Source organism: Aotus nancymaae, unplaced genomic scaffold (assembly GCF_030222135.1).
Source record: "Aotus nancymaae isolate 86718 unplaced genomic scaffold, 86718_ANA_hifiasm-v0.15.2.pri h1tg000108l, whole genome shotgun sequence".
Taxonomy (NCBI): domain Eukaryota; kingdom Metazoa; phylum Chordata; class Mammalia; order Primates; family Aotidae; genus Aotus; species Aotus nancymaae.
In genome coordinates this window covers 38155267-38183156 of record NW_026988523.1, presented here as the reverse complement: position 1 = coordinate 38183156, position 27890 = coordinate 38155267, and the positions used below count along the sequence as shown (strand labels likewise).

Below are 27890 nucleotides of genomic sequence, written 5' to 3'. Positions count from 1 at the left end.
AGCAATCAGAGAGGAATCCTGGACTGTACTTTATCCTGAGGGTCCTACGTCTTGAGATTGTCCCTGATTCTGCCAAGAACTGAAAGTTCATATATGGTAAGTTGAAGAGAAAGCACTCACTGGCATCCTGCTATGTCTTTTCATTCCTGGATCATACTTACAACAGTCAAGAGAGGACATTTCTAATCTAGAACTTCATGGTCTTTTCATTCCTGGATCATACTTAAAACAGTCAAGAGAGGACATTTCTAATCTAGAACTTCATGGTTCTTGCCTTTAGAAGAAAACAAACAAACAAATCAGCAAGGATTGAATACTTAGAAGCATTTTGTTACATGGCTTTATTTTACTGAAATTGAACTTCTCTTTTACAAATGCTAGTAAATGAATCTATTCATTCTTTCATTTATTCTACCAATGTTAATTGAGCACTTGCTATTACATACCACTTAACCAGTTTCAGTCAGTTTAATGAAGCATTTCTATAAATCCTTGAGCACAGACATTTCTATATATATTGTAAGCTGTGTTTGACAGTTAAGTAGTAATTGCTGATACTGGAAAAAAATAATGTTGCAAATATTCCTTGAGTAATTATCAGTTGTTTTTGGGGTTTGGCTTAGGATGTGGGCTCAGAAGTTTGAAGCCTTTCCTGTTTCTCTTAATCTTCAAGAGAAATGTGACCTGCTGCTGAGTCGAGATAAATAATCCTGTGTCCACAGCAAACAGAATCGCCACCAACAATGGTATAAAAAATTGTAGCCAGTACTTGTCACGCTGAACTGTAGTAGAACACAGATGCAATGAGAAACATAATTTATATTGGGAACTGAAGAATGAGGTTCAGAGGTTCATCCTCCCTAAGAGAAGGACCAAGATTGGTCCTTCATTTTTAGCATGATGTGGCATCCAGAAGCATAAAGAAAACATTGAGATTAACACTAGGTTGAGTTGCTCCGTTGGTGCTCCCTGGAGCCATAGAGAGTCCTGAGCATTTCCTCATAACTCCTATCTCACAGTTACTGTAGCCAGTGCGCCCAAGGGGGAAGATCATAGGAAAGACAACCCCCTTTTGGAACTGACAAGACCAGCATTCACATGAAATTAAGGGGTGGAAAGGAGATAAAGTGAGGGCAGGGGTCATCAGTGCCTATTACTCAATTAACTAATCATCATTTCTTACATGCCTGTTAGGCAAAATGAAGAAATTGCACTAGTTAAATTGCCTTCCAATTCTATTATTTTGTGTGGTTCTGTTAGTCTGTTTATATACTGTACTAATTTTTGTGATTATTTTCAAATTATGGAGCCTCAGAATAGTACAGCCAAAAATCACTTAAAGATCGCCTAGACCGGTGATTCTCAACATTGGCTACACACTATCATTATGTGAAAGATCTTTGAAAAATACTGACACCCAGGCTGCACTCCAAACCAATTAAATCAGAATCTCAAGAGATGAGACATGATCATCAGTACATTTTTTTAAGTTCTCAAATGGTTCTAATGGAGTCTAGACCAAATCTTGTGTTTTACAGATGAAGATACTGGAAGCCTAGATACAAGTACATAGCACTCTTTGGTCTCAAATTAGTTAACAGAGAACTGCGAGGGCTTAATTCTGTATTTTGACCTCATGCTTTTTTAGATATTAGTATGTACAAAGTGTGTGAAGGAAAAGTCTAATTTTCTCCTTGCAAGGAGAATATTTCAAAGGTTCCCTCTCTTATACAGAGTTTGGAGAGAGCAGTTTTTCTTACAGGCCATAGAGACAGTCCACCTGCCTACCCTCTCCATATCAATTCCATTCCCTCCTCCCTCAATACAAAGGCACACAGCTTACTAACTTGCTGGTTTTCCTTCCTAGCCCCCCTAAGCTGGAATGAACTCCTCATGCTCTTTACATCCTTTTTTCATTCAACTTTGAACCTTTTTTTCAATTTGATAAATATATAAGTGTTCTCCCCAGGAGCAGCAGATGACTTTGAGATCAAAATAGTAGTTACAATCTGTTATGCTTGGGTAGCGCTTAACAGTTTACAAAGTCATTTCACAAATATTACCACATTAATCTTCATAAAAATTCCATGGTGTGAGCAGGTATTACTATCACCATTTAACAAGCCAGGTCTTAGAAACAGAGATTGAGATATATACTATCACCCAGGTCTCCTCATTGGAAGTCTAGTAGCCTTTCCAGTGGATCACAGGTGCCCCCCTTCTACAAGCTGCAACCACTCAGGCTCAGATGTCCTCTCTTCCCTCCCCTGCTATGGATGCCTTTCCTTTCCTTTACCAACTCACCTTTTATTACAGTAATGTTGAGGGGCTCAGAGGCATAGTCCAGCTGCCACACTTTGCCCACACAGTAGTACGTGCCACTGTCTTCAACTGTGGCATTTGTAATGGAGATATTGTGGTTCTCATACCAGTACTTGAGAGCTTCGCCATTCTTGTAGTAGATCACCTTGTACACATCCCAGTTTCTCCAACTATGGCACCTGAGGAAGAGGGACTGACCCTCCATCACCACCTGAGCAGAGGCCTGAAGGAGCAGCCAGTCTGAAGAACATTCGTTATGTTATTTATTTAACAGTAAATGAATGAATGGATAGATCAGAGGGAGCCATGCATAGATCATGTGTCAGAAACTACAAGTTATCATTAACCCACTTTTTGGCTCATAGAGTGAATTTTTAAAAGGCACAAAATAGTGCTTAGAACCTGTCTTCTACATTGATAAAGACTTTGTCCTCCTGAAAAGTCAGTCTGGGGCCACAGAGCCTCTCAGACCTCCCTGCTGAGTCTGTACATGGAACACTTGAAAGCCGGAATTCTTTTCACATCTATTGTTGCTAGTTCTAGTTAGTTAGGGGGAAATAAACAGTCTCTCTCAGGAATTTTGGCTTAGGAGAGTGTCTATTTTGTCCTCTCTTACCTTATAGAAACTTCCCAGTTCTAGTCTTAATTATAGTTGTTACAAAAACTTCTTCAGAACATGAACAATTTAATTATTTATGTAATTCTTTATTTAATGTCCTCTTCCCATGCAGCGATATGCTCCAGGAGGTCGGGGCCCTGTCTAGTTCTTCATACTCTTCCCAGTGCAACACGATACTTAGGAGTTGGTAGGTACTCAACAAATATTTGTCAGTCATGAGTCAGTGAAAGACAAGAATCACATTCTATGGTTAATGCTTTTGTAAAAACTGAAAAGCATTAACTAAAGGAGAATTTTGAAAGAAAATATCGCTAGCATAATAAGCATATTTAATTTAAAACCAATCCTTGAGGACTTCTCTAGAACCTACTCAAGGACATAAGCTAATCCACATTGCTTCAGTTTGTGTTTGGAACTTACATATGGAGGTTGAAACATCTCTTTTCACCCGAGAGAATAACATAGAATCTAAAAAAGACCTGCTGGGCACTATTCAAAATAATTAGTTTGTTTACTCAACATTTGCTGATTAAGCCACATGTGCCTAAGCATGCTATACTAACTGTTGGCAGTAGGAGAGTGATAAAGATGAAACAAGCATGAAATATGTTCTTAAGTAACCCTAGAGGACATGAGGAATGTATCCAGGTATGTTTCATAACAAAGAGTACAACCTCATATTCTGGTCATGGCATATGAATTATGCAGAGCAAAACTTTTAAGTCAAACATTTTGATGCTATTCCAGATATACAGCTCTTTGAAATGTTCACATATATATCATGCTGTTTGACCACATAATATATACCTGAATCTAGGCAGAAAAGACAGAGGAAAATAGGGTGGAGGAATAGTATTGAGAGATGACTAAAATATTGAAAGAAGGCATATGGTAATCAAAAGGAAAGCAGGTAGAAGAAGAGAGATGCAGGGGTCCTAAGTGAGAGGCCTTGAATCCCACTCTGGTGTCCTAACCTTTGGAATAACTTGTTTTTTCCCATCTTTAGATGGGCCATTCCTCACATGAGAGATCTGTATTTCCATATCCCTGACACTTACCACTGAAGACTTCCAGGTACACCGGTTCACTCTCATTAAATTTTGGATGCTGACATTTGTATTCTCCACTGTCCTCAAAGTCGGCATATGTGATATTCAAACTTGAAGTTGTCACATCTGAAAAACTGCCATTGTGGATCCATTTTGTGGAACTGATGTCATAGAAACTGTTCCCATTACATGTAAGAGTCACATTCTCTCCTTTAAATATTCTATTCCATGGGGGGTTCAAGGAGACCGTAAGTTTCTGAGGGGCTTCGATAAGATAAAAATATGAAGAGATACAGAGAAAGAAAAGTCATTGAAAACTTTCCAGGCTTACAAGTACAAATGTAGCAATATTCAGACAATCAGCTGTCAATCTGTCCTTGTACTGTTGGTGATAGGACCCTGTTTTGATTTCTAAGAGAAGGATTAAAGAACTGAGAAAACAGTAGTGTGGCCCCAGGGAATGCCCAACATAGGGAGAAAGACAGGACACGTATGCAAGAGATGTAAAAACAAAGAAACCAATTCACTATGTGATTTGAGCTGACTCACTCTGCTTCTGTTAATTTCAATTTAGTATCTGTAAATGAGGACTGCAATCTCTTTTCAGGTAGAAACACTATCTGCCATGTTCAACCACTGCTCTATTAAATATTTATTGTGTGAATGAATGAGTGAATTATGGATGGATAAAGTTATTGGACTAGATGAAATATAAGGTTTTCCAAACTCTAAATATTTCTATTTAATTGTAAGTATATACAGAGTGAAAAATATATATCAGTTCTGGAAAGTAGTGAGAATCACTAAGAGAATCAGTCTTGAATGGCTTCCTGGGACAAGGGGATATAGTGCAAATTTGAACAGAGACCAAAGAAGTAGATACATGGTGATAACAAAAGGACGATATAGTCAAAAGAGAACTGGACTTGGATCCAAGAAACTTATGTCGGAACCCAGTTCCTTAGCCATGTAACCACCAGCAAATCACTGAGTTTCAGCGTCCTCAGTTATAAATGGCAATAATAATAATAATGTAACTAATAATGTAACTATTGAGTGAGATTATGTGAAAGTGTCTAGGAGAGGGGATGAGATGTGTATATGTGCAACAGACATGGTTGTTGACTGAAACAGAGGAGAGAGTGACTTGAGAGAATGCAACGAATCAGGGAAAATAAGAAAGACAAGGCAAAGTGGAGAGGGAAAGTAGGCTGGCCAAGGAACGAATTCATACTCATTAGAAAGCAGAAGTGTTGGGATGAAGAAAATAGTGAGAAGCCCAGACATGTTGAAACACCACGGGAATAAGAACAGAGGACTCACCTGCTAACATGCCATCTGGAGCTGCAAAAGTCCGGAGAGGATACGTTAGTGTCCATCAGTTTTCTGTATCTCCAGAAAACTAGAATCTGGGTGTGGGGATGAGATCTACCTCCATGGAATTTTAAGAACCAGCCATCTTTTCAGGAATCAGAATCAGCAGAAGAAAGAGCTCCTCTATCCCCATTTCCTTGGTAGGAAATTTGCACTCTGGAAGATGCCAGAGCAAATGCAAGGAACCAAGCTTTCCATCTGGCTTCCTCCGTAGGTGTTGCTCAGGCCACTTGCCTCTGCTTTCTAGTTTGCCTCCACTACAGAGTCCCTGGGAAATGCCCTATAGTTTGCACATGTCCTAGAAAAGGTCACTACCCAAACAGTAAAGGTTCCTACCCCAGCTGCTCCCCACATTCATTTGGGCCTCTCCAGAAGGGGTAATCGAATCTCTACTTACCGAAGAGCAGTAAGGCTACACACAGTAGAGTAGGGGATTCCATGAGAGGAGCCATCTTCTTTATGGGATCCTGGTACTGACTGTGCTGGAGAAGTCTAGGGCTTCAAATATAGGCTTAAAACCAAAAAGCAGAAGGAAATGTTTACTGTATATCTGGTTAACCCATCAGCTGTGCCTGGTTTTGCTTCTTTCTTCAGAGATAATATTCAGGATGGTGCCAGACTGGGCAATTTAATATTTACCCCCTTATCCTACTCCCTATCCCACCTCCACATATATCTGGTGAGAGAGAGGCATAGGTCTGACACAGTCACAAGCCTTTCTTAATCTGTCAATCAGTGTACAACTATTTAGTTTACAACTTAGAAAAGTGGGGTGCAAGGGAGAGCAGAATAAAACAGCAGCTACTAATTACTAAATACCAAACATATGCCAGGTGTTATGCTAAATAAATCTGATATTTTATTTATTTGTCACAATAATCCTATAAAGTAGGTGCCATCACCATATTTTATAAATAGGAAAACTGAATCTTAGTGAGGTTAAGCAACCTGTCTTAGGGTGCCACCTATCAAATAACTAACTTGGGGTTCAAACACATAAAATCTAACCCCAAAGTCAAACTCTTAGTCATATGATGTACGTTCAGGAGCATGGCCAGCAACTGCTGAAATTCTTTTGAGATTCACCAGAGCTACCAACACTTTTCTTATTCAATTTCCTGCTGATCAGATAGTCCACAAATCCACAAATTTTCATCTGATTCACTGATGATCTGCTATCTGACCAGCCAAATCGGAAACATTTTCAGAGACTCCTTTTCCTCTACTGTGCCCTATTCTGGCTCAGAACACAGGAAGCCAGACATTAAACCATTACTTACAGTGATCTAGGCCATAGAGTTTATTTTATTTTACTTCCTAGCTTTTGTTTACTTTTAGTGTTATAATTTTCCAGCATAAGCATGCTTTCTCCTTTAAGTACAAAGTAGAACGTTTCTCCAGGATTCCTTTGACTAAATCTTCTGTTTTTTGGCTCTAGGTCAAGGTTGGACCTTCTTCCAGGATCTGATATTAATGATACTGGAGATGAAAACTCTGTAAATGTCTATAGTGGTTTGTCATTTGCAAAGATTGCTTTTACATGAGTGTTATGTTTTATCTTTACCAAAACTCTGAAGAAGACGGGGATAGTACACTTAAACCCACTTCACATCTGAAGCTCTTGAGGCACCATTCTATCATACCATGTTTTCCCTCACAGACTGCTGAATTAAGTCTCTTGAATGAAAGCAAAGTCATTCCACATGAAGATCTAACCAAAAACTTTTAGCTTTCTATGGAATTAGAAAATATAGGGCCAAAAAAGTTAATAAATAGGAATTTAAGTTTCTGATAGGAAAGATTAGTTACTGAGCCCAGGACATGCTATGTTTTAGTGACAGACCTTAAAGGGAACAGCAAGTTATTTTGAAAAGTACAAGTTGATTGTGTTGAAAGCTCTGAATTCAAATATGCGTAATCTTTATGTGATTAAAGGTTACCTGTAAAATAGGGGCAATAATGGGATCCAGGTCATGGTTATACTATGAGATTTAATAAGATAAAGAAGAAGTAAAATGCACTACATAGCACCTAGCACGTAAAGGATGGTCAATAAATACATCTTCTGCCTTCTTTATTACCATTATTTATTAAAGACTTGTAGGAGAAATATGAATTTTGACTGGATTAAGGTTCTTGTCAACCTATATAGTATGTTTTATTTGATAAGGAGCATCTTATGCTAGTTTACTCTATCTACACAATCTCAATCCTCTCCATGGTTATGAAGAAGAGAGCATAATCAGGAAAGAACAGAATGCAGAAAGTTGTTGGATAGGATTGGAAAAGAGAAGGAGGAAGAATTAAGGGAGATGTAGTTTTTTGAGGTGCTGTCAGAGGGTAATATTTGAATCCTTACACCTTGGAAGAGAAAGGGAAAGAGTCTACTTTATCACTTTGTTGAGATTTTGTCCAATTTTGGTTTCCTTTTTCCTAGGACAGTGAACCTGCAATCAAATTGTCCCTCAGAGTTAGTCATTTTACCATGACTCAAATAGTCTATTTAAAGGATTCCTCTGAAGTCATTGTCTAAATAGCTCCTACTTAGATGGGAGATGGTGCAGGGCTCACTGAGAGGTACTATTCCTAGTTCGGAGCATATAAGCTTTGGAGTTAGAGAGGTCATTTTCATTTCTAAAGCTTTCTGAAACTTTGGCTTTATCATTCCAAAGCTTTTGCTTAAGTGTCCAGTATTGAAATAAAGGAAGTGCTTTGGTAGCAGTAATAGCAAAAATTTAGCAGTCCAATAAAACCAGCTCATTAAAGCCTAAAAAGTAAACCAAACTACCCACCTTCCCAGCCCGTGCTCCACCCCCCCAAAAAAGCAAACCATTAACATCAGCATCAGAAAGAATGAGCCATACCCTAATTTCCACAGCACATAACTACAGGTACCCAAAAGAACAGAGCAAGAATTCAGAAGGAACACATTAACACTAAGATTAAACAAGAGCTCTATTCCATCCTGGAAGAACGAGTTGATATACAGTTAAATTCCACACATTTTTTTTAATCTTATATATATATTTTTAAAAAGTCCTTCAAGCTTCATATCCATTATCTGGGTGGAGTGTGCTGCTAATTTCTCATACTCTGCCTGTCCACATCAGGAACATGGGTTCACTGAAATCAATAGGGTGTGTCTAAGTTTCACTTCTTGCTTCTGATTCTGGATACACACATGCTCAATACATAAAAGGCATAACTATGACCAAACTTGGACCTGTTATTTGATGTTGGAAGCCTTGATCTATATTTCATTTTGCAGCAGTATAAAAATGAAATAAATGGATGTGCGTGAGTTATAGGGACTGAGTACTGTGAGGCGCCCCTGTAGCTGGATCTAGGGTGAGAGGCTTTTGGCAGGAACTTTTGTGTTTTGGGACATGGCTGGCAGAAGGAGGATCAAGGCTCAGCGTATACAGTATGTTGGCCTTTGTGGCCTTCTCTAAAATTGGGAAACAGAAAACCCAAATCAATCTGCTGGCTTCTTTCTCACTCTCAAAGTTCTCTAAAACCAGGTGAGGTCCATATAAAATTGAATATGAAATGATGAAAGTGCAAAATGCCTGTCTGCTCATGATGTTTATGTACCCAATAAACGTTGATCTCTCCCTGAGGATCAAATACAAAGTTAACTATGCAACATGTCTCATCTATTTTCTTCTTCTACCAATTCTGTGCAGTTAAGAATAAGGAAATTAAACCGTGAAGAGATTAAGTATCTTGTCCAAGGGCACACAGTTGCTATGTAAAGAAATTAGAATTTGAACCTGGCAATATGGCTTAAGAGCCCATGCTCACGACCAGATAGATAGATAGATAGATGATGATGATGAAGATAGATTAGATAGATAGATAGATAGATAGATAGATAGATAGATAGATAGATAGGTTAAAGATAGATAGGTGAAACATAGATAAAGATATCTTTATTCATTGAGTCCACACATTGTGATTAAGTGCATGTGGATTCATAGTCCTCAAGCAAAAATTCCTTGGATTCCCAGGTTCCATAACCCACAAATGGGAAATCACTGATCTAGACCAACTTCCTGTTCTATAAGTTATCTTTGTTGATTCAGGCAGTGACGTCTCGACTCAGCCACGCAGTGTTGGCACTGTTGGCATGTTAGTTATGTCTATTTCATAGACATGCCTAAAAAAAAGAAAGGAGACATTAATTCATTTTTTTCCTCTATGTTATTAGGGCCAGCATGGTATCGGCTGCGTTTACTTTCTTTTGCCACCCTAAACAGGAGTTTCTGCTCAAGAAAGAGCATCTATAGCAGGTGCTGACTGCCTGTTAGATTTTCACAAGAAAGTCAGTGGCTTTAATGTTTGTTACTTCTTGTCTTGACTTGAATGGGTCTAAAAGTAATAAATCCAAAAGAAATAAATGGAAACTCCCAGGATGACTAGAGAAGGGAGTGAAAAGGGAGGTGCTAGTTTCCTTTAAACAACCAGCTCTCATGTGAACTCATTACCGTGGGGGAGGCACCAAGCCATTCGTAAGAGATCTGCCTCCATGACCCAAACACTTCCAACTAGGTCCCACCTCCAACATTGGGGACCACATTTCACATGAGATTTGGAGGGGACAAAACATCCAAGGCGTATAACTGAGCATAATCTACACTCTTTTATAGTGCATAGGTGTGAGCATCTAGATATCCAGCTGCCTGTCTTCAAGATAATCAACCACTCACACTTTGCCGATAAAGCATCTTTGGGGTGTCTTGTAGTTAAGGGTACAGTTTGGACCTAAAGTCGGCTCAAACAAATTGATCATGACCTCTGCCTTATAAATAGTATATTCCAGCCAAGAAGCCCAAAGGGCTTCAAACTTACCTTCATGTCTTCCAACTGATACGGATGTTAAGTGAGCTGACAGTTTCTTCAGAATGGGGAGAACAATAGTATCAGCCCACTGAGGAAGATCCTTAGGAAAGTGGTAGTATAAAAAAGTTTTGCTTTTTTTAAAAAAAATAATTGAGGCAGGGTTTTACTATGTTACCCAGGCTAGCTCTGACCGGTAGGCTCAAGTGATCCTCCACCTTAGCCCCCAAAGAAGCTGGGATTACAGGGATGTGCCACCATACCCAGCTAAAATTTTTTTAAAAAATAGCAGAATATTAGATTAAATTTTTAAAAATTAAAAGAGTAAAAATAAAAATTTAGCAATAGATATTTTCAAATAAATTAAGTGCAAGATTAGGGAGTTGGGGAGAGATAGCATGGGAGAAATGCCACATATTGGTGAAGGGGAGGAAGGCAGCAAATCACACTGCCACGTATGCACCTATGCAACAATCTTGTATGTTCTTCACATGTACCCCAAAACCTAAAATGCAATAAAAAAAAAAAAGAGTCCAGACTAGGAATAAGTTCTCAAGTTTGAGTCTCAGCTGTGACTACTCAATCTGTCTTTGCCTCAGCCTTCTCACCAGTAAGATGGAGATAGTAATGGTACCTACCTTAAGGGTGGTTGTCAGCATTAATGTGGTGAACTGGTTAAGACAGAGCATATGTTAGTTTTCACGACTATTATAATTATTTTGCAAGAAGCCTTTGGTTAGTCTTGAGAGCAGCAGAGAGAGAGCCTCCTTTCCCATGCTCCTGGTCTATCCTTAGGATGAAGAACCTGGAAGGCCACTGGTGGGTCCAGAATGCAAAACCTTGTTCTCACAGGATGTAGCAGCAGTCAGGTCAATGAGGCAGACATCATCACACACACACCCATACCCACACCTCCAACACACGCATGCCTGCAGCAGAGGTGGGGTTAGGAAGTTTGAAGGTCATTTCCAGGTGTGGTACTAGACAGAGAAATCTCCAGTGTGCAAAGTCAGCCCTTAAGCCAAATGTACTACAGGCCATGTTTATTTTATGCTTCTTTACAGAATTACAGTTACAAAATGGAAACAGACATCTCTTAAAGGAATCCTTTTATGCTGTTAGCAGATAAGGACAAGAGGTCTTAGCCCAGACCAGGACATTTGCATTTTAATAGGCAACTTTTGAAGACCTAATTTTTCAGGACCCTGGCCAAACGGTTTTGTGACCCATGTGTTTCTAGTGGGTGAGTGAGAGTGGGAACAGTGGGAGGAGCAGGAGGCATTCTGAACCTTTGTAATCATACTCTGTGTTACCACCTACAAAAGGCCTTTAGGAAATATGAATTTATGTGTGAGAATATGTGTGTTTATTGAGGGTTGCTTGTTTCAATAATGGGTATACAGGAGACATTTGTAGTATTAGCAGGCAAACAAATGCCCTGCAATACCAAAGGCAGCCTTGCATACTAAATAATTGGCCTGATTCTGCACATCTTTCCAATGTGCAGCCAGATATTTTATAATTATCTAAGCCTTAAACACGACTTTGAAAAATAAGCACAAAAGCATCTTTTGCACTTCTCATATATACTGGATTTTACAGAAAAGAAACTACCATGTATATTGAGGAAAGATTATTCTTGGCTTTGGCTGGAACAATATCCTTGAGTTTTTCACTGTTTCAGAAAATCAGATCACCTGTAACTGCACTGTTCATGATATTTGTGTCACCAATACCTCATTCTCCTATCAGTCTGTTTTTGTAACACTCACATTCATCAAGGACATAGTTTCTTATTATAAAGTTATTTCACTTTATTTTTTCTTTATATTAAAACTGGGAATTTTATTGATTTAAAAAATACATGTGTGTGTAGATAGCAGAGATGGATTCAGTTTGAGGGCCTGAAATTTATACAATTTAAGGGGTCCTCCTTAAAAAATTGAGTAGAAATTTTTTTGTTATCTTTGTTTGTTATCTTCTTCCCTTATTCCTTCCTGACTACATCATTAAGTATAATTATCAGTATAAAAGAGGTTTTCAATACCCATTACTAAATTGCATTCTAGCCTGGGCAAGAAAGCAATACTCCCATTCTCTCTCCCTCTTTCTTTTCCTTCTCCCTCCTCCCCATTCTCTCTCTCTCTCTCTCTCTCTCTCTCTCTCTCTTCCTTTTTCCTCCTTCTTATTCTCTCTCTCTCTTTCTCTTTAAAAAAAAAATTGAGTAGAAAATGTTGAATACAGTATTAGATATTAGAATTACCATTTAGAACAAGAAAATTAATCACAAAAGATTGCAAAATATACCAGCTAACAAATGACATAAACATTATAAAATACATCAAAAAATAAATATTCATTTGTTGCCAGATATCCCACTATCCTCTTCCTTTTCAACATATTGTTTTACATGCTATTTGATGTCCTCTTCATCAGAGATATTATATTATTTTCATAGAGAAACTTGAAATATAATTTATTCTTTTCTCTAGCATCACTGATCACCATTTATTTCCTATTATTGGTAGCTGGGGGTGCAGAGAATATGCAATTTCACAGCAGTATTCTCACTACTTGTAGTACGGTTACAGGTTTATGCCTTACAAACACAGAAATAAATGCATGCTATCAAATGTGATCTGATAGGATTGAAAACCTCTGCTAAATTCTGAAGAAGAAAAAAGGGCCAGAGAAAGATGAGAACAGGGGTCCTGAGCATATGCAGTTTCCAGTGATATTCATCACAGTTTTTCCTTTGTCTCTTCCAAAACAGGAAACACTTGCAGATTATCGTAGAGGTTCGAGAAAACAAATGAATATTGAGTGTCTGTGATTAGAACATTAGACTATTAGAGATAGATGCAGTGACAAAAGGTTTGGGACATGTTGGTGGCCACTCCCATAGAAGAATATTTCTTATAATCAGGAATTTGTAAGTTTTTTACTTAGAAAATTTGTAAATTTTTCATTAGTGATAAATAAATTAATATAAATATTATGGATCATTTGGATGACTATTTCATAACCAAAAATTCCATCTTTATTTCAACATCTACATTTACATTTTTTTGTTTGCAATTTACAATTTTTTTGTTTGCAATTTACAAGTGACTGACAAGTTAAAGTCATGCTGCACCTATAAATGAATGTTGTTCAAATAGAGACAAGTGCACAGAAGAAGGAACTGACACAGGCCTGCTATAGAATAGGCTGTCAAACACAAAACAACCCTCTTTATCATAGGTAATAGCACAGTCATGTTGCAGAAAGATATATGAAGAAAATCTTCTCTGCATGACCCAAGGGGCAACAGTTAATTAGAATTCTGTAATAGAGATGTAAAATAAATAATCTTTTATATTCTCAATTCCTAAATTGAATGTATACCAATCAACTATATATTTCAATAATGTCATGATGCCAATTTATCTTTAAGAGAAAAAGACAACTATTCAGAATTATCAAGGGCTATCTTATTAAAGTTAGCATATGAGCATAGTTTGCTGGTAGAATTTTGGCTAATTATATTTTCTAATTTTTCAGAATGAGCGAACTATGTCTTGAAGTTTTTTAATAGCATTTTTTTACAATATACTTTTCCAAACAGGCAATCCCCGAGCTTGAATTATTATGGACAAATAAAGAAGTGACTTAAATGTAGATACAGACCTGTTACTTAATCTTTCTATCACTAAACCTAACACAAAAATTTAGTTTCAGCATAGGAACATTCTTCATCATATATTTTCATTTCTTTGTTCAACAAGTACTTGTATTCCAGGCACTAGGTCATTTGCTGGTGATACAAGAGAGATAATAAGCAGACAAGATCTTTTCCCTTGGGGAGTAGACTTTCTGTTGGAGAAAATAGAAAATAAGTAAACAAACAGAACAGTGACAGCTTGTGACTAATGTTTGTAAAAAGTGAATAATGTTGCTCTGTAGACATACAAGGGTAACTTATTTTAGATAGGGTGGTTAAGAAAGGCCGTTCAATGAAAACTTTTAAGCAGAGACTTAAAGCATGAGATAGGATGAAAGAAGACAAAGGCTGGAATAAGAATATTTCAAGCAGTGGGAAGTTCAAAATCTCCATAACAAGAAAGACTGTGGAGAATTGTAGAAATTAAGAGAAGGACATCAGGACTGAAGCATAGCGAGTAGTAAGGCCAATGGCATAAAATGAGATTGGAGATACACAGAGGGGCCAGATCATGAGGGCCTGATAGAACATGAAAAAGTGTTGGGATTTTATTTGAAGGCTAGAAGAGCCATCAGACTGTGTGACTCAAAATAATGCACACACACACAGGGTGTGTATGTATATACATCTATACATATATATATATTCCCTTGCTTAATACAGTTTGATGGGTTTCATGTATGTCTTAGTCTATTTTCTGTGGCTATAACTGAATACCTGAGACTGAAATTTATAAAGAAAAAAAAATTATTTCTGGAGGCTGTGAAGTCCAAGGTCAGGGGTCCTATCTGGTGAGAACCTTCCTTTTTAGTGAGGACTCTGCAGAGTCCCAGGGTGGCACAGGGTATCACATGGCAAGGGGGTGCTAAGCGTGTGAGCTCAGGTCTCTCTTTCTCTTCTTTTACAGCCACCAGTCTCACTCCCATGATAACCCATTATTCAATCAATCTATTAATTAATAAATAGATTAATCCATTCATGAGGATAGAGCCTCTATGAACCAAATCCTCTTAGAGGCCCCGCTTCTCAATACTGCCATATTGGAAATTAAGTTTCAACACAAGCTTTGAGGGTATGAAAACTCAAACCACAGACCTATCTATAGACCTATAGATAGATAGATATGTAGTCATGTAACCTATATGTTTTTTGAGCAGTATTGGGAAATGGTTAAGAGTCTAAATATGATGATAGATGGTCTAGAGAAGTGGTAGTGAAGGTAAAGAAAAGTTGATGGGTTGGAGGTATATATCGGGGATGATATTAATGGGACTTATTGACAGATTGGGGGGCACAGGAAGTATAAAATATGATTCCTAAATTTCTGGCTATAATAATTAAGTAGACAGTAATTACGTGGTGAAAACTGAGGAAGTACTAGAGTTGGGGGAGAAATCAACCAAGTGTTCCAGTTTAAAAGTGTTTTAGTTTGAAGCATCTTTATTATACCTAAGTGTTTGTGCTAAATACGCAGTTACAAAAAAAAAAAAAAGTTGGGAGACCAGTAGAAATGTCAGCATTAGATATAAAGTAGAGAATCACCGGCATAGGTTAAAGTCACTGAGTAAGATGAGGTCAGCTGAAGAGAGAGAAAGGTAAGTTAAGCAACAGAGAAAGTCTCAGAGCAGAACTCTAAGAAATTTCAATATCTTGAAAATGGGTATCAGAAGACACAGAACAGAGACTAGAGAAAACGACTGGTAAGGTAGGAAAACTCTCAGGGAATTATGTCACTGAAACTAAGAAGAGAGTACAATTCTAGAGGAAATGGTTAATTATATTGAATCATGTTGAGAGGCGAAGTAAAATGAGAGAATACAAGTATCCTTTGAATCTAGCAATATGGAAGATTTTGGGACTTTAATGACAGCAGTTTCAGTGGAGTAATATGTGTAAAAACCAAACTGAACTGGGCTTAAAAAAAAAAAAAAAAGCGAATAGGAAGTGAAGAAGTATAGACAACGTGTGCAGACAGTATTCTGAGAAGTTTTGCCATGGGGTGGCGGGATAGGAAGACGTGGGATTAAGGGGAGATTTTTGTTTTATATAAGATGCTGGATTGTATTTGTTAGTAATAGGGATAATTCAGTAAGCACAGAGGGAATAAGGGAAGTATAGGTTAAATAATTGAAGAAGTTAAGTCTTTGCATAATCAAGAAGGGAGAAATGGTTTTCACTCATCTAATTTAAATATTCCTTGAGCATAACACAGGTGTCTCTGCCATAACATGTAACACACATTTATTTTTTAAAGTTGTTTTGCATTCTGCAAAAATACACTAAAAATATCAAGTCTTTGAGAGAAAAAAAGACTATCACGTTTATGCAAAACCTTTAACCAGAGCACTAACATAAACATTAGTATTTCTACTAAATAAACTGTACAGTTAAAAAGATATGTTAAATTTGTAATAAAATTAGCAGTAAATATGGGATTTGATCTTTTTCAATGGTTGGTGAAAGAAGATGACAAAGAGAAAATACATAAAAGCAAGGGAAAACCATAGAATAAACATGCTCAAGATAGACTTGTGGTAAAACTAAGCCAAGAAAAACCTTGAAGTGATTAGTTATCGTGTACAATATTCTATTTCTTGCCATGTTCCACTGTGCTGGTAAGATTTGTGTTAGCTGTTCCTTGGTAGTCCAAAATATTAACTTGCTAGAAAAAAAAATCTTGTTTCAACCAACTTCCTTGTTATATTGACATTATTCCTTGGCTTGCCAATAGCATATAGGCTAATTTGCATTTCAGAAACATGCATTATATCAGAGAAACTGCAATGTATTTCTTGATTTGTTAAGCAGCTGCCATGTGCATAGCAATATATGGAATACTATATTGAATATAAAAATGCAAAAAAAGGGAGTTCCTCCAAACCACATTGACTTTATTAAAAACTTGGTTTCTGTAGGCAGAAATAATAATGGAGAAATTAGGATGTGTTCTAACAAAAAAATAAGCACAGAAAAGCAACAATGGTAATTGTTAATATTTTTTGAACACTCACTGTATTCAGGAATTGTGATTTATCCCATTTAATACTCACAGGAATCCTATGAAACAGTTGCTATCAGCGTATTTAAAAAATCCTTATTTTTAATGAGATAGAGAAGTTAAGATTATACAACCAGTGAATGGCAAAGCCAAGATTTGAAGCTTAGAGGTCTGAATGGTAGGGATTTTAAACATGGGGAAGAAAGTCATTCAACAAGGTGCTCCAACACTTTTGCCACAACATTTAGCATAACTGAATTATTCCCTCCAATAAGTTGAGAGCTTATGGTCATCTTCTGCCTTAAACTGTATGAGGCAAGATTCTGATAGAGAATCTAACATTGCTAGAGTTTGCAGGAAAAGGCAGGTTAGAAGTGATGGACCTGAGAGAGAGGGTGCTAGAAGTTAGCCTCCATTGTGTGGCACTTACTTAAGTACCCCCTGGGTTAGGTGGGCATAAAGGAAAGCGACAAGAACTTAAGCCATTTTGTCCCTCTCCCTCAAAGGGGACACTCTTTAGATGAGGGAAACTTTAATAACAAGAAGCTGTGGAGTGGGCAGCCTGCAATGAGAGCCGAGGAAAGCAGAATTGATTGAAACGTAAAAGAATATGTCATTCGGGCGGGGCGCGTGGCTCACACCTGTAATCCCACCACTTTGGGAGGCCGAGGCGGGTGGATCACCAGGTCAAGAGATCGAGACCATCCTGGTCAACATGGTGAAACCCCGTCTCTACTAAAAATACAAAAAATTAGCTGGGCATGGTGGCACATGCCTGTAGTCCCCAGCTACTCAGGAGGCTGAGGCAGGAGAATTGCCTGAACCCAGGAGGCAGAGGTTTTGCACTCCAGCCTGGGTAACAAGAGGAAACTCCGTCTCAAAAAAAAAAGAATATGTCATTTTTTTTGCTGTGCAGATGCAAAGGACATAGGTTCTTCTAAAGAACCTATAAAGGTATTCCCATGAGAGCACCTACATTTGAATCACTCCAAATGAGAAAGAACAATGAATAATGCTAGAGAAATGGTGACGACTAGCAAAAATGTTATACTACCCTAATCTGACCTCCACTTATGAGGTAGTGTTCACACACAGGAATAGCAGTTAAAATAAAACAAGGAGTTGACAGCTAATACACCATGGAGAGTTGCTTTATTCTTCATTCTCTCAAGGAAGGAGCTGATATTGGGAAGAGAGAGACGTGTGTAGTGTGGCTATCACCCTTTACCTCCCAAAACACGACGAGTTACTGGAGCCATAAACTTACCCTATGCTCGATGGTAGATGGGTGGAGGATGCTGAGACTGAAAAAAATGTTGACTAAAAGAAAAAATTAAATGGATTAATTTTATCAAATCAGAATTAATTAGATTTGATTGCATCTAATAACTCCAATGGGACTGTTTTAGAAACATAAAGTGATTAAAAGGTTATGGAATTAGTCTAAGAAGTCATTAAGGGAGCCTCCTACCCAAGAAGAATGGGTCCACAGTAGTAGCAGTAATTTTAAAAATTGAGGATTTCATGTTTACACCTCACAAGTTGAGACTTCTTTCAACACAGTTATGTGTATGAAATGAAAAGATTGTACTACAAGTGTGCTAAGGTCCTCTGCAGGTCCAACATCTAGATGTTTTCTGGCCATTAGAATTTCAGGGGTTCAAGAAGATAACAGCTCAGTTACTTGGACAATTTGATCCCAAGGTGGCTTCCAAAGAGCAGTGACTTCTGCTGGCTAGTTGATGAGTCCTTCATTCTCCTACCTGGCCTGCCAGGTTGACAGTTCAAGATCTATGGTAACCTTGGCTTCTGTGCTTCTGACTCTGAGCTGGCAGAAAAGAAAGAGCAGCAGGAAGTCCCGACAGATTTGAAAGTGGAAGTCAAAGAAAGGAGTTGAAAGCAGAATAGTAGAAAGATGGTAGGATTGATGCTAACCATGGGGTATTTGCTGTAAGTGACTTGGGGAAGACATGTTATTTCCAGTTTCCTAATCAGTTTTTATCATAAGTCCTAAAGTATAGGAAAAGTTTTAAAAAGGAAAAGACTATAGATATAATCAATTTGAATTGCTTCATTTTAGGGAATGAGAAGCCCTAACCCCACAGAATGTTTTGTGAGAATTATAGATCTAAGCAATTAATTACTGGAAAATGCAGTACTAAATTATGAGGCTCCTGTGGTTTCTGCGGCTGCTTTAGTTGAAGATACAGGACTGAGGAAAGGTTGAGAGAACAAGCACTTTTAAGGATTATTATAGTCCAACCTGGGTAGAAAGGCAGTAAAAAAGTGAACAAATTATTGAACAAAATATACCAGATAGTAACACAGAGAGAATTAAATGATAATGATGTGATAGAGTGAGTGGCTGTTAACTTAAATATCTGGGTTGACCACATGCTGAAATGACAACAGTGCAGTAGAGCTCTTTTGACAACCCAGGTTAACTGAATCACCAGAGTAGATAACATTCACCATCCCCTCTGCCGTGAAGATTGATGGATGCACACTACATTCTAAGTGACCACATCTGGTAAACTCCTCTCTAGTAGAAACACCAGGAGACAGTAGTGTCACAAAACCGAGGCTGAAGAGCATTTTAAGAAGGAGAGTGATTAATAGTGTTAAATGCATCACTTATCAAGTAGGGAAAGAACTGAGAATAGTCCGATGAATTTAGTAATTAGAAAAATCTTGGTGTAGCCCCCATGACCCAGGGACTGTGTCTCTACCATGCAAGCCCTAGCTCTCGATGGTAAACTCACTGGAGCTGACCAGTCTCTGAGACATTACTCAAACTTACAAAATAACTTAGAATGTGATGCATTCGTTTTTAACAGTAAATGTACCAGACCAGTCATTTCCTTATGGCTTTCACTTTCTGGTGGATGTAAGCATTTCATATATTAAAATGGATGCCAGAAGATTACTTATTGTTCCCATATTACTCCGCTCTTACCTTATCATAGCGTGCATCACAATAAATGAAAACTGCATCTTTCCTGGTCTAGGTCTTATCACATCCTTATTGAAGTCAATGACTATATTTGTTTGGTTCATTGCTCTTTTTTTTTTTTTTAGATGCATGCCCAAACAATTTCTTTTTTAAATTCTTACTTTTTGGTCTTAACATATATGCTGCTGTCTTTTTTTTTTTAAATTGTACTTTAGGTTCTGGGGTACATGTGCAGATCATACAGGATTGTTGCACAGGTATACCTGGCAATGTGGTTTGCTGCCTCCATCCCGCTGTCACCTACATCTGGCATTTCTCCCCACATTATCCCTCCCCGACCTCCCCACCCCCCCGCTGTCCCTCCCTTGGCCCCCACAACAGACCCCAGTGTGTGATGCTCCCTTCCCTGTGTTCTCATTGTTCATCACCCACCTGTGAGTGAGAACATGTGGTATTTAATTTTCTGTTCTTGGGTCAGTTTGCTGAGAATTATGGTTTCCAGGTTCATCTATGTCCCTACAAAGGACACAAACTCATCATTTTTTATGGCTGCATAGTATTCCATGGTGTATGCCTGCCATATTTTCCTTGTCCAGTCTGTCGTCAATGGGCATTTGGGTTGCTTCCAGGTCTTTGCTGTTGTAAACAGTGCTGCTACAAACATACATGTGCATGTGTCCTTATAATAGAATGATTTATAATCCTATGGGTATATACTCAGTAATGGGATTGCTGGGTCAAATGGAATTTCTATTTCTATGTCCTTGAGGAAGTGCCACACTGTCTTCCACAATAGTTGAACCAGTTTACACTCCCACCAAGAGTGTAAAAGTGTTCCTGTTTCTCCACATCCTCTCCAGCACCTATTGTCTCCAGATTTTTTAATGATCACCATTCTAACTGGTGTGAGTGGTATCTCAATGTGGTTTTGATTTACATTTCTCTAATAATCAGTGATGATGAGTATTTTTTCATATGTTTGTTGGCCTCATATATGTCTTCTTTTGAAAAGTGTCTGTTCGATGCTGGAGAGGATGTGGAGAAATATGAACACTTTTACACTGTTGGTGGGAGTGTAAATTAGTTCAACCATTGTGGAAGACAGTGTGGCAATTCCTCAAGGATCTAGAAATAGAAATTCCATTTGACCCAGCAATCCCATTACTGGGTATATATCCAAAGGATTATAAATCGTTCTACTATTAGGACACATGCACAAGAATGTTCATTGCAGCACAATTTACAATAGCAAAGACCTGGAACCAACCCAAATGCCCATTGATGATAGACTGGACAGGGAAAATGTGGCACAAATACACCATGGAATATTATGCAGCCATCAAAAACAATGAGTTCGCGTCCTTTGTAGGGACATGGATGAACCCGGAAACCATCATTCTCAGCAAAGTGACATGAGAACACAAAATCAAACACCGCATGTTCTCACTCATAGGTGGGTGTTGAACAATGAGAACACATGGACACAGGGAGGGGAGCACTACACACTGGGGTCTGTAGGGGGAAATAGGGGAGGGACAGCAGGGGATGGGGAGTTGGGGAGAGATAGCATGGGGAGAAATGCCACATATAGGTGAAGGGGAGGAAGGCAGCAAATCACACTGCCATGTATGCACCTATGCAGCAATCTTGCATGTTCTTCACATGTACCCCAAAATCTAAAATGCAATAAAAAAAAAAAAAAAAAAGGAAAAGTGTCTGTTCATATCCTTTGCCCACTTTTGGATGGGTTCGTTTGTTTTTTTCTTGTAAATCTGTTTTAGTTCTTTGTAGATTCTGGATATTAGCCCTTTGTCAGATGGGTAGATTGCAAAAATTTTTTCCTATTCTATTGGTTGCCGGTTTACTTTAATAATTGTTTTTTGGTTTTTGGTTTTTGCTGTACAGAAGCTCTGGAGTTTAATTAGGTCCCATTTGTCTATTTTGGCTTTTGTTGCCAACACTTTCGGTGTTTTAGTCATGAAGTCCTTGCCTATGCCCATGTCCTGAATGGTTTTGCCTAGGTTTTCTTATAGAGTTTTTATGGTGTCAGGTCTTATGTTTAAGTCTTTAATCCATCTGGAGTTAATTTTAGTGTAAGGTGTCAGGAAGGGGTCCAGTTTCTGCTTTCTGTACACTGCTAACCAGTTTTCCCAAGACCATTTATTAAATGGGAAATCTTTTCCCCATTGCTTGTTTTTGTCAGATTTGTCAAAGATCAGATGGTTGTAGATATGTGGCATTGCCTCCAGGGTCTGTTCTGTTCCATTGGTCTATATCTCTGTTTTGGCACCAGTACCATACTATTTTGATTACTATAGCCTTGTAATACAGTTTGAAATCAGGTAGTGTGATGCCTCTGGCTTTGTTCTTTTTGCTTAGGATTGTCTTGGCTATGCAGGCTCTCTTTTGGTTCTATATGAAGTTGAAGGTGGTTTTTTCCAGTTCTGTGAAGGAGGTCATTGGTAGCTTGATGGGCATAGCATTGAATCTATAAATAACTATGGGCAGTATGGCCATTTTCATGATATTGATTCTTCCTAACCATGAGCATGGAATGTTTCTCCATTTGTATGTGTCCTCTCTTATTTTGTTGAGCAGTGGTTTGTAGTTCTCCTTGAAGAGGTCCTTTACATCCTTTGTTAGTTGTATTCCTAGGTATTTTATTCTCTTTGTAGCACTTTTGAGTGGGAGTTTGCTCATGATTTGGCTCTCTGTTTGTCAGTTATTGGTGTATAGAAATGTTTGTGATTTCTGCAAATTGATTTTGTGTCCTGAGACTTTGCTGAAGTTGTGTATCAGTTTAAGGAGATTTTGGGCTGAGATGATAGGGTCTTCTAAATATACAATCATGTCATCTGCAAATAGAGACAATTTGACTTCCTCTTTTCCTAATTGAATACCCTTTTTTTTTCTTTTTTTTTTTTTTTAATTGCATTTTAGGTTTTGGGGTACATGTGAAAAACATGCAAGGTTGTTGCATAGGTGCATATGTGGCAGTATAATTTGCTGCCTCCCTCCCCTTCACCTATATCTGGCATTTCTCCCCATGCTATCCCTCCCCAACTCCCCACACCCCCGCTGCCCCCCCCAACAGACCCCCGTGTATAGTGCTCCCCTCCCTGTGTCCATGTGTTCTCATTGTTCAACACCCACCTATGAGTGAGAACATGTGGTGTTTGATTTTGTGTTCTTGTGTCAGTTTGCTGAGAATAATGTTTTCCAGGTTCATCCATGTCCCTACAAAGGACGTGAACTCCTCGTTTTTTATGGCTGCATAATATTCCATGGTGTATATGTGCCACATTTTTCCTGTCCAGTCTATCATCGATGGGCATTTGGGCTGGTTCCAGGTCTTTGCTATTGTAAACTGTGCTGCAATGAACATTCGTGTGCATGTGTCCTTATAGTAGAACGATTTATAATCCTTTGGATATATGCCCAGTAATGGGATTGCTGGGTCAAATGGAATTTCTATTTCTAGGTCCTTGAGGAATCGCCACACTGTTTTCCACAGTGGTTGAACTAATTTACACTCCCACCAACAGTGTAAAAGTGTTCCTATTTCTCCACATCCTCTCCAGCATCTGTTTTCTCCAGATTTTTTAATGATCGCCATTCTAACTGGCGTGAGATGGTATCTCAATGTAGTTTTGATTTGCATTTCTCTAATGACCAGTGATGATGAGCATTTTTTCATATGTTTGTTGGCCTCATGTATGTCTTCTTTTGTAAAGTATCTGTTCTTGCCTAACTGCTCTGGCTAGAACTTCCAATACTATATTGAATAGGAGTGGTGAGAAGGGGCATCCTTGTCTAGTGCCAGATTTCAAAGGGAATGCTTCCAGTTTTTGCCCATTTAGTATGATATTGGCTTTGGGTATTTCATAAATAGCTTTTATTATTTTGAGATATGTTCCATTGATACCTAGTTTATTGAGAGTTTTTAGCATAAAGTGCTGTTGAATTTTGTCAAAGGCCTTCTCTGCATCTGTTGAGATAATCATGTGTTTCTTATCTTTGGTTCTGTTTATGTGATGGATTACGTTTATAGACTTGCATATGTTGAACCAGCCTTGCATCCCAGGGTTGAAGCCGACTTGATCGTGATGGATAAGCTTTCTGATGTGCTGTTGGATTCAGTTTGCAAGCATTTTGTTGAGGATTTTCACATCAATGTTCATCATGAACATTGGCCTGAAATTTTCTTTTTCAGTTGTGTCCCTGCCAGGTTTGGGTATCAGGATGATGTTGGTCTCATGAAATGAGTTAGGGAGGATTCCCCCTTTTTGTATTGTTTGGAATAGTTTCAGAAGCAATGGTACCAGCTCCTCTTTGTACATCTGGTAGAATTCTGCTGTGAACCTGTCTGGTCCTGGACTTTTTTTGCTTGGTAGGCTATTAATTGCTGCCTCAACTTCAAACCTTGTTATTGGTCTACTCAGGGATTCGACTTCTTCCTGGTTTAAGCAATACCATTTAAGACATAAGCATAGGCAAGGACATCATGACTAAAACACCAGAAGCAATGGCAACAAAAGCCAAAATAGACAAATAGGATCTAATTAAACTTAAGAGCTTCTGCACAGCAAAAGAAACTATCATTAGAGTGAACTGGCAACCAACAGAATGGGAAACAATTTTTGCAAACCACCCATCTGACAAAGGGCTAATAACCAGAATCTACAAAGAACTTAAACAAGTTTATAAGAAAAAAACAAACAACCCCATCAAAAAGTGGGCAAAAGATATGAACAGATACTTTTCAAAAGAAGACATTTATGCAGCCAGCAAAGATATGAAAAAAGTTCATCATCACTGATCATTAGAGAAATGCAAATCAAAACCGCATTGAGATACCATCTCACGCCAGTTAGAATGGCGATCATTAAAAAATCAGGAGGCGACAGATGTTGGAGGTGATGTGGAGAAATAGAAGCACTTTGACACTTTTGGTGGGAGTGTAAATTAGTTCAACCATTGTGGAAGACAGTGTGATGATTCCTCAGGATCTAGAAACAGAAATACCATTTGACCCAGCAATCCCATTACTGAGTATATACACAAGGGATTATAAAACATTCTATTATAAGGACCCATGCACACGTGTATTTATTGCGGCACTGTTTACAATAGCAAAGACTTGGATCCAACCCAAATGCCCATCAAAGATAGAATGGACAAAGAAAATGTGGCATATATATACCATGGAATACTATATAGCCATAAAAAGGATGCGTTCACGTCCTTTGCAAGGACATGGATGAACCTGGAAACCATCATTCTCAGCAAACTGACACAAGAACAGAAAACCAAACATTGCATGTTCTCACTCACAAGTTGGTGTTAAACAATGAGAACACATGGACACAGGGAGGGGACCATCACACACAGGGGCCTGTTGCAGGGTGAGGGTCTAGGGGAGGGACAGCAGGGGGTGGGGAGATTGGGGAGGGCTAACTTTAGGAGAAATACCTAATGTAGATGACGGGGGGGAATGGATGCAGCAAACCACCAAGGCATGTGTATACCTGTGTAACAAACCTGTACGTTCTGCATATGTACCCCAGAACTTAAAGTATAATAATTATCATCATCATCAATGCAGTATTAGTTTCTACACTCCAACAATCCCCAACAGTCAGTAGGCAAATGAAAACATCTCCTTCACCAGTGACACACATTTCTAATGAAACCCTTGAGACCACCCTTCAGATTCTATCTTCCTTACCTCTTGGTAGCCTGGAGGAATTCTCAAAGGGATGGTCCCAGGAGACTTGGAGCAGGAGGTATTCTCTTCTCCTTGGGGAAATTAAATATACACAGCTCCTGAAATCTGCAGTTTAAGAGACTGTATTTTTTCCTGGGGCCACGTCTCAGGCCAAATGAACCAATGCCCCTGGCCTCAAGGAACATAGCAACAATTTGAGGCTCTCTTTGATATTAGAGAGAACTGGATTTTTCTCATTTTGTGTGTTTTTTTTTTTCCCTTGTAAATGCCTCTTGAACACAAAGTTTTTTCACCTGCTTTCTCTGAATAGACTCAATCTTTTCATGCCTTTTAAAGATCACTATCTGGAAAGTGCTTCCTTCTCCTTCCTATTGCCAAGGTCAGAAGCAGCAAGTGCTGTTGGCAGAAGTAAATGAAAATGAACTACCATGTGCATTTTTCAAAATCTTACTATTTTCCCTGTATAATTTGCAGTATTTGATTGGTTATATTGCATCTCATGTCCATTAATATTATATTTCTTCATGCTTGTCTTGCTGTGGTAATGGATTGAAGGACATGAAATTTAGCAGAGACATAATAATGATCTTCAAATATTTGAGATACTATCATATTGAAGAGAAAATAGAAAGTGCAATGATGTGGGAGGTGGTAAATTGCAAGGAAATAAATATCGAGCTGATCGGAATTAATATTTTCTAAGAATTAAAGTGATCAAAAATAGAATTGATGATAGTACAGCTATATTAATCTATATAATGAAACAGTACGCACCATTGGAAATAGAAAGAGAGAGATAGATCACCGTACTATTATGGAAAGTAGTCAAGATAGAATACATGGGAAAACATAGTTGTGAATTGGTATGTACTGCCTAATTCCATTTGTGTGAAATTGAAATGATACAAAAATATGCATGATTGTACATAAAATATTTCTGGACAGAAACAGCAATACCAACAACAAAAACCCATGAATCATCTTTACCTCTGGACAAGAAAATGTAGAGAAGGAGAAAACAACTTTTACATTTATGTCCTTCTGTACCCATGTTTTTCCTTCTATGAGCACTTTTAAAATTTAAAAAGCCTAGTTTTATTTTTCCAGAAGAGTTTGTATCTAAAAAAAAAAAAAAAAAAAAAAAAAAAAACCAGAAAATGCTTATTTATAAGGTAATGAATTTCCAATCATTGGAAGCACTGAAGCAGAATTTGAGGGACTTTCATGAGGAATGCTGTGCTTTTAAAATTACCACCTAACTCTAAGGTCCTATGATTCTGTTATATTTCAAGGACTGAAAACTATGAAACACCTGGGCTTTTCCAGCTTGCTTCCAATTGGAAAGACTTGAACAATGAAATGAATAATTTTAACCTCTTTCCCAGAATTCATTGTCAAGTCTAGGCAGAAAATGATTTCTCTAAAAGAACATTTTTTAAAATTTTTTAGGGGTAGAAATGTTTTTAGCTAACGATCCAAAATACAAGGGAACAGAAAGTGTTGCAAAATGCTGTTTTTCTCAGTGACAACGATTCCACAGAAGGAAGTTGGCATTTTGTTTCGGCTATCATGATCCTACTAATCGAGTGTTGTCACTCGTGGGGGCTTTTGCTATCTTGGTGAGTCATTGTTTTCCTAAGGGGATGATGAGAAAGGAGTTGCAATTGCAGGAACGCACAAGCTTAGTGAAATCTTTTCTCTTCTGTCACCTATTTATTTTTTTATTCCCCTTAGTGTAGGTAGGATTGACTTTCTAGTTACATAGACATTTGACGTTTATCTTGTTCAGTAATACATCATGAATATCAGTTACATAGGAATGGTGAAGAACTAGCCCATTACTACATCTTCAAGGAAAATTAGCACATATTTTGCTTCATATTTTTCTCAATATTTTGGAACTATTTAATATTTTTTGATTCTTCAAAATCTTTAGTAAGAAAATTCCAAAATTTGCCTTCATTCAAGTACTTGCATCCCACTGTAGTAATTGTCGGCATTAACCTTTCTTATAATATGGTTTATTATAAATTTTTGCATTAAATTTTAATGTTTAAATATTTCATTAAATATTAGATTCATAATATATCATTATGTGTATATTAAAGATTTATGATATTTTTAATAGAGAAGATATTAGATATTAGACATGATAGGTGATAGATTCTCCATACACTACTCAAAAAATATATTTTTAGCATTTGTTATAATTATTCTTTTAATGGCATGTGTGTCATTGAATGTTTTTTCTTCCTGGTTCTTTCTTCTCTTTTCTGCTTCTTTTCATTTTACAAACTTGTGATCT

At 37.9% G+C, this 27890-nt stretch overlaps 1 protein-coding gene across 1 annotated transcript; it reads right to left on the bottom strand.

Moving 5' to 3' along the window:
- Window positions 1-304: 304 nt before the first annotated feature.
- FCER1A (Fc epsilon receptor Ia) lies at window positions 305-25910 on the bottom strand. Its single transcript, XM_012449723.3, has 7 exons — window positions 25586-25910; window positions 18172-18208; window positions 5762-5875; window positions 5314-5334; window positions 4000-4254; window positions 2305-2562; window positions 305-782 (listed from the first exon to the last, which is right to left on the bottom strand). Exons 3-7 carry the CDS (start codon window positions 5814-5816, stop codon window positions 598-600), a joined length of 774 nt encoding a protein of 257 aa, XP_012305146.3. The 5' UTR covers window positions 5817-5875; window positions 18172-18208; window positions 25586-25910; the 3' UTR covers window positions 305-597.
- Between the last annotated feature and the right edge of the window lie 1980 nt (window positions 25911-27890).

Coding starts and splice junctions, on each gene's coding strand:
- FCER1A (XM_012449723.3), bottom strand. CDS start 5,816: ATGGCTCCTCTCATGGAATCCCCTACTCTACTGTGTGTAGCCTTACTG. Junction 4,255..5,313: donor TCCAGATGGCATGTTAGCAG/GTGAGTCCTCTG, acceptor ATCTTATCGAAG/CCCCTCAGAAACTTACGGTC. Junction 783..2,304: donor CAACATTACTGTAATAAAAG/GTGAGTTGGTAA, acceptor GTTCTACTACAG/TTCAGCGTGACAAGTACTGG.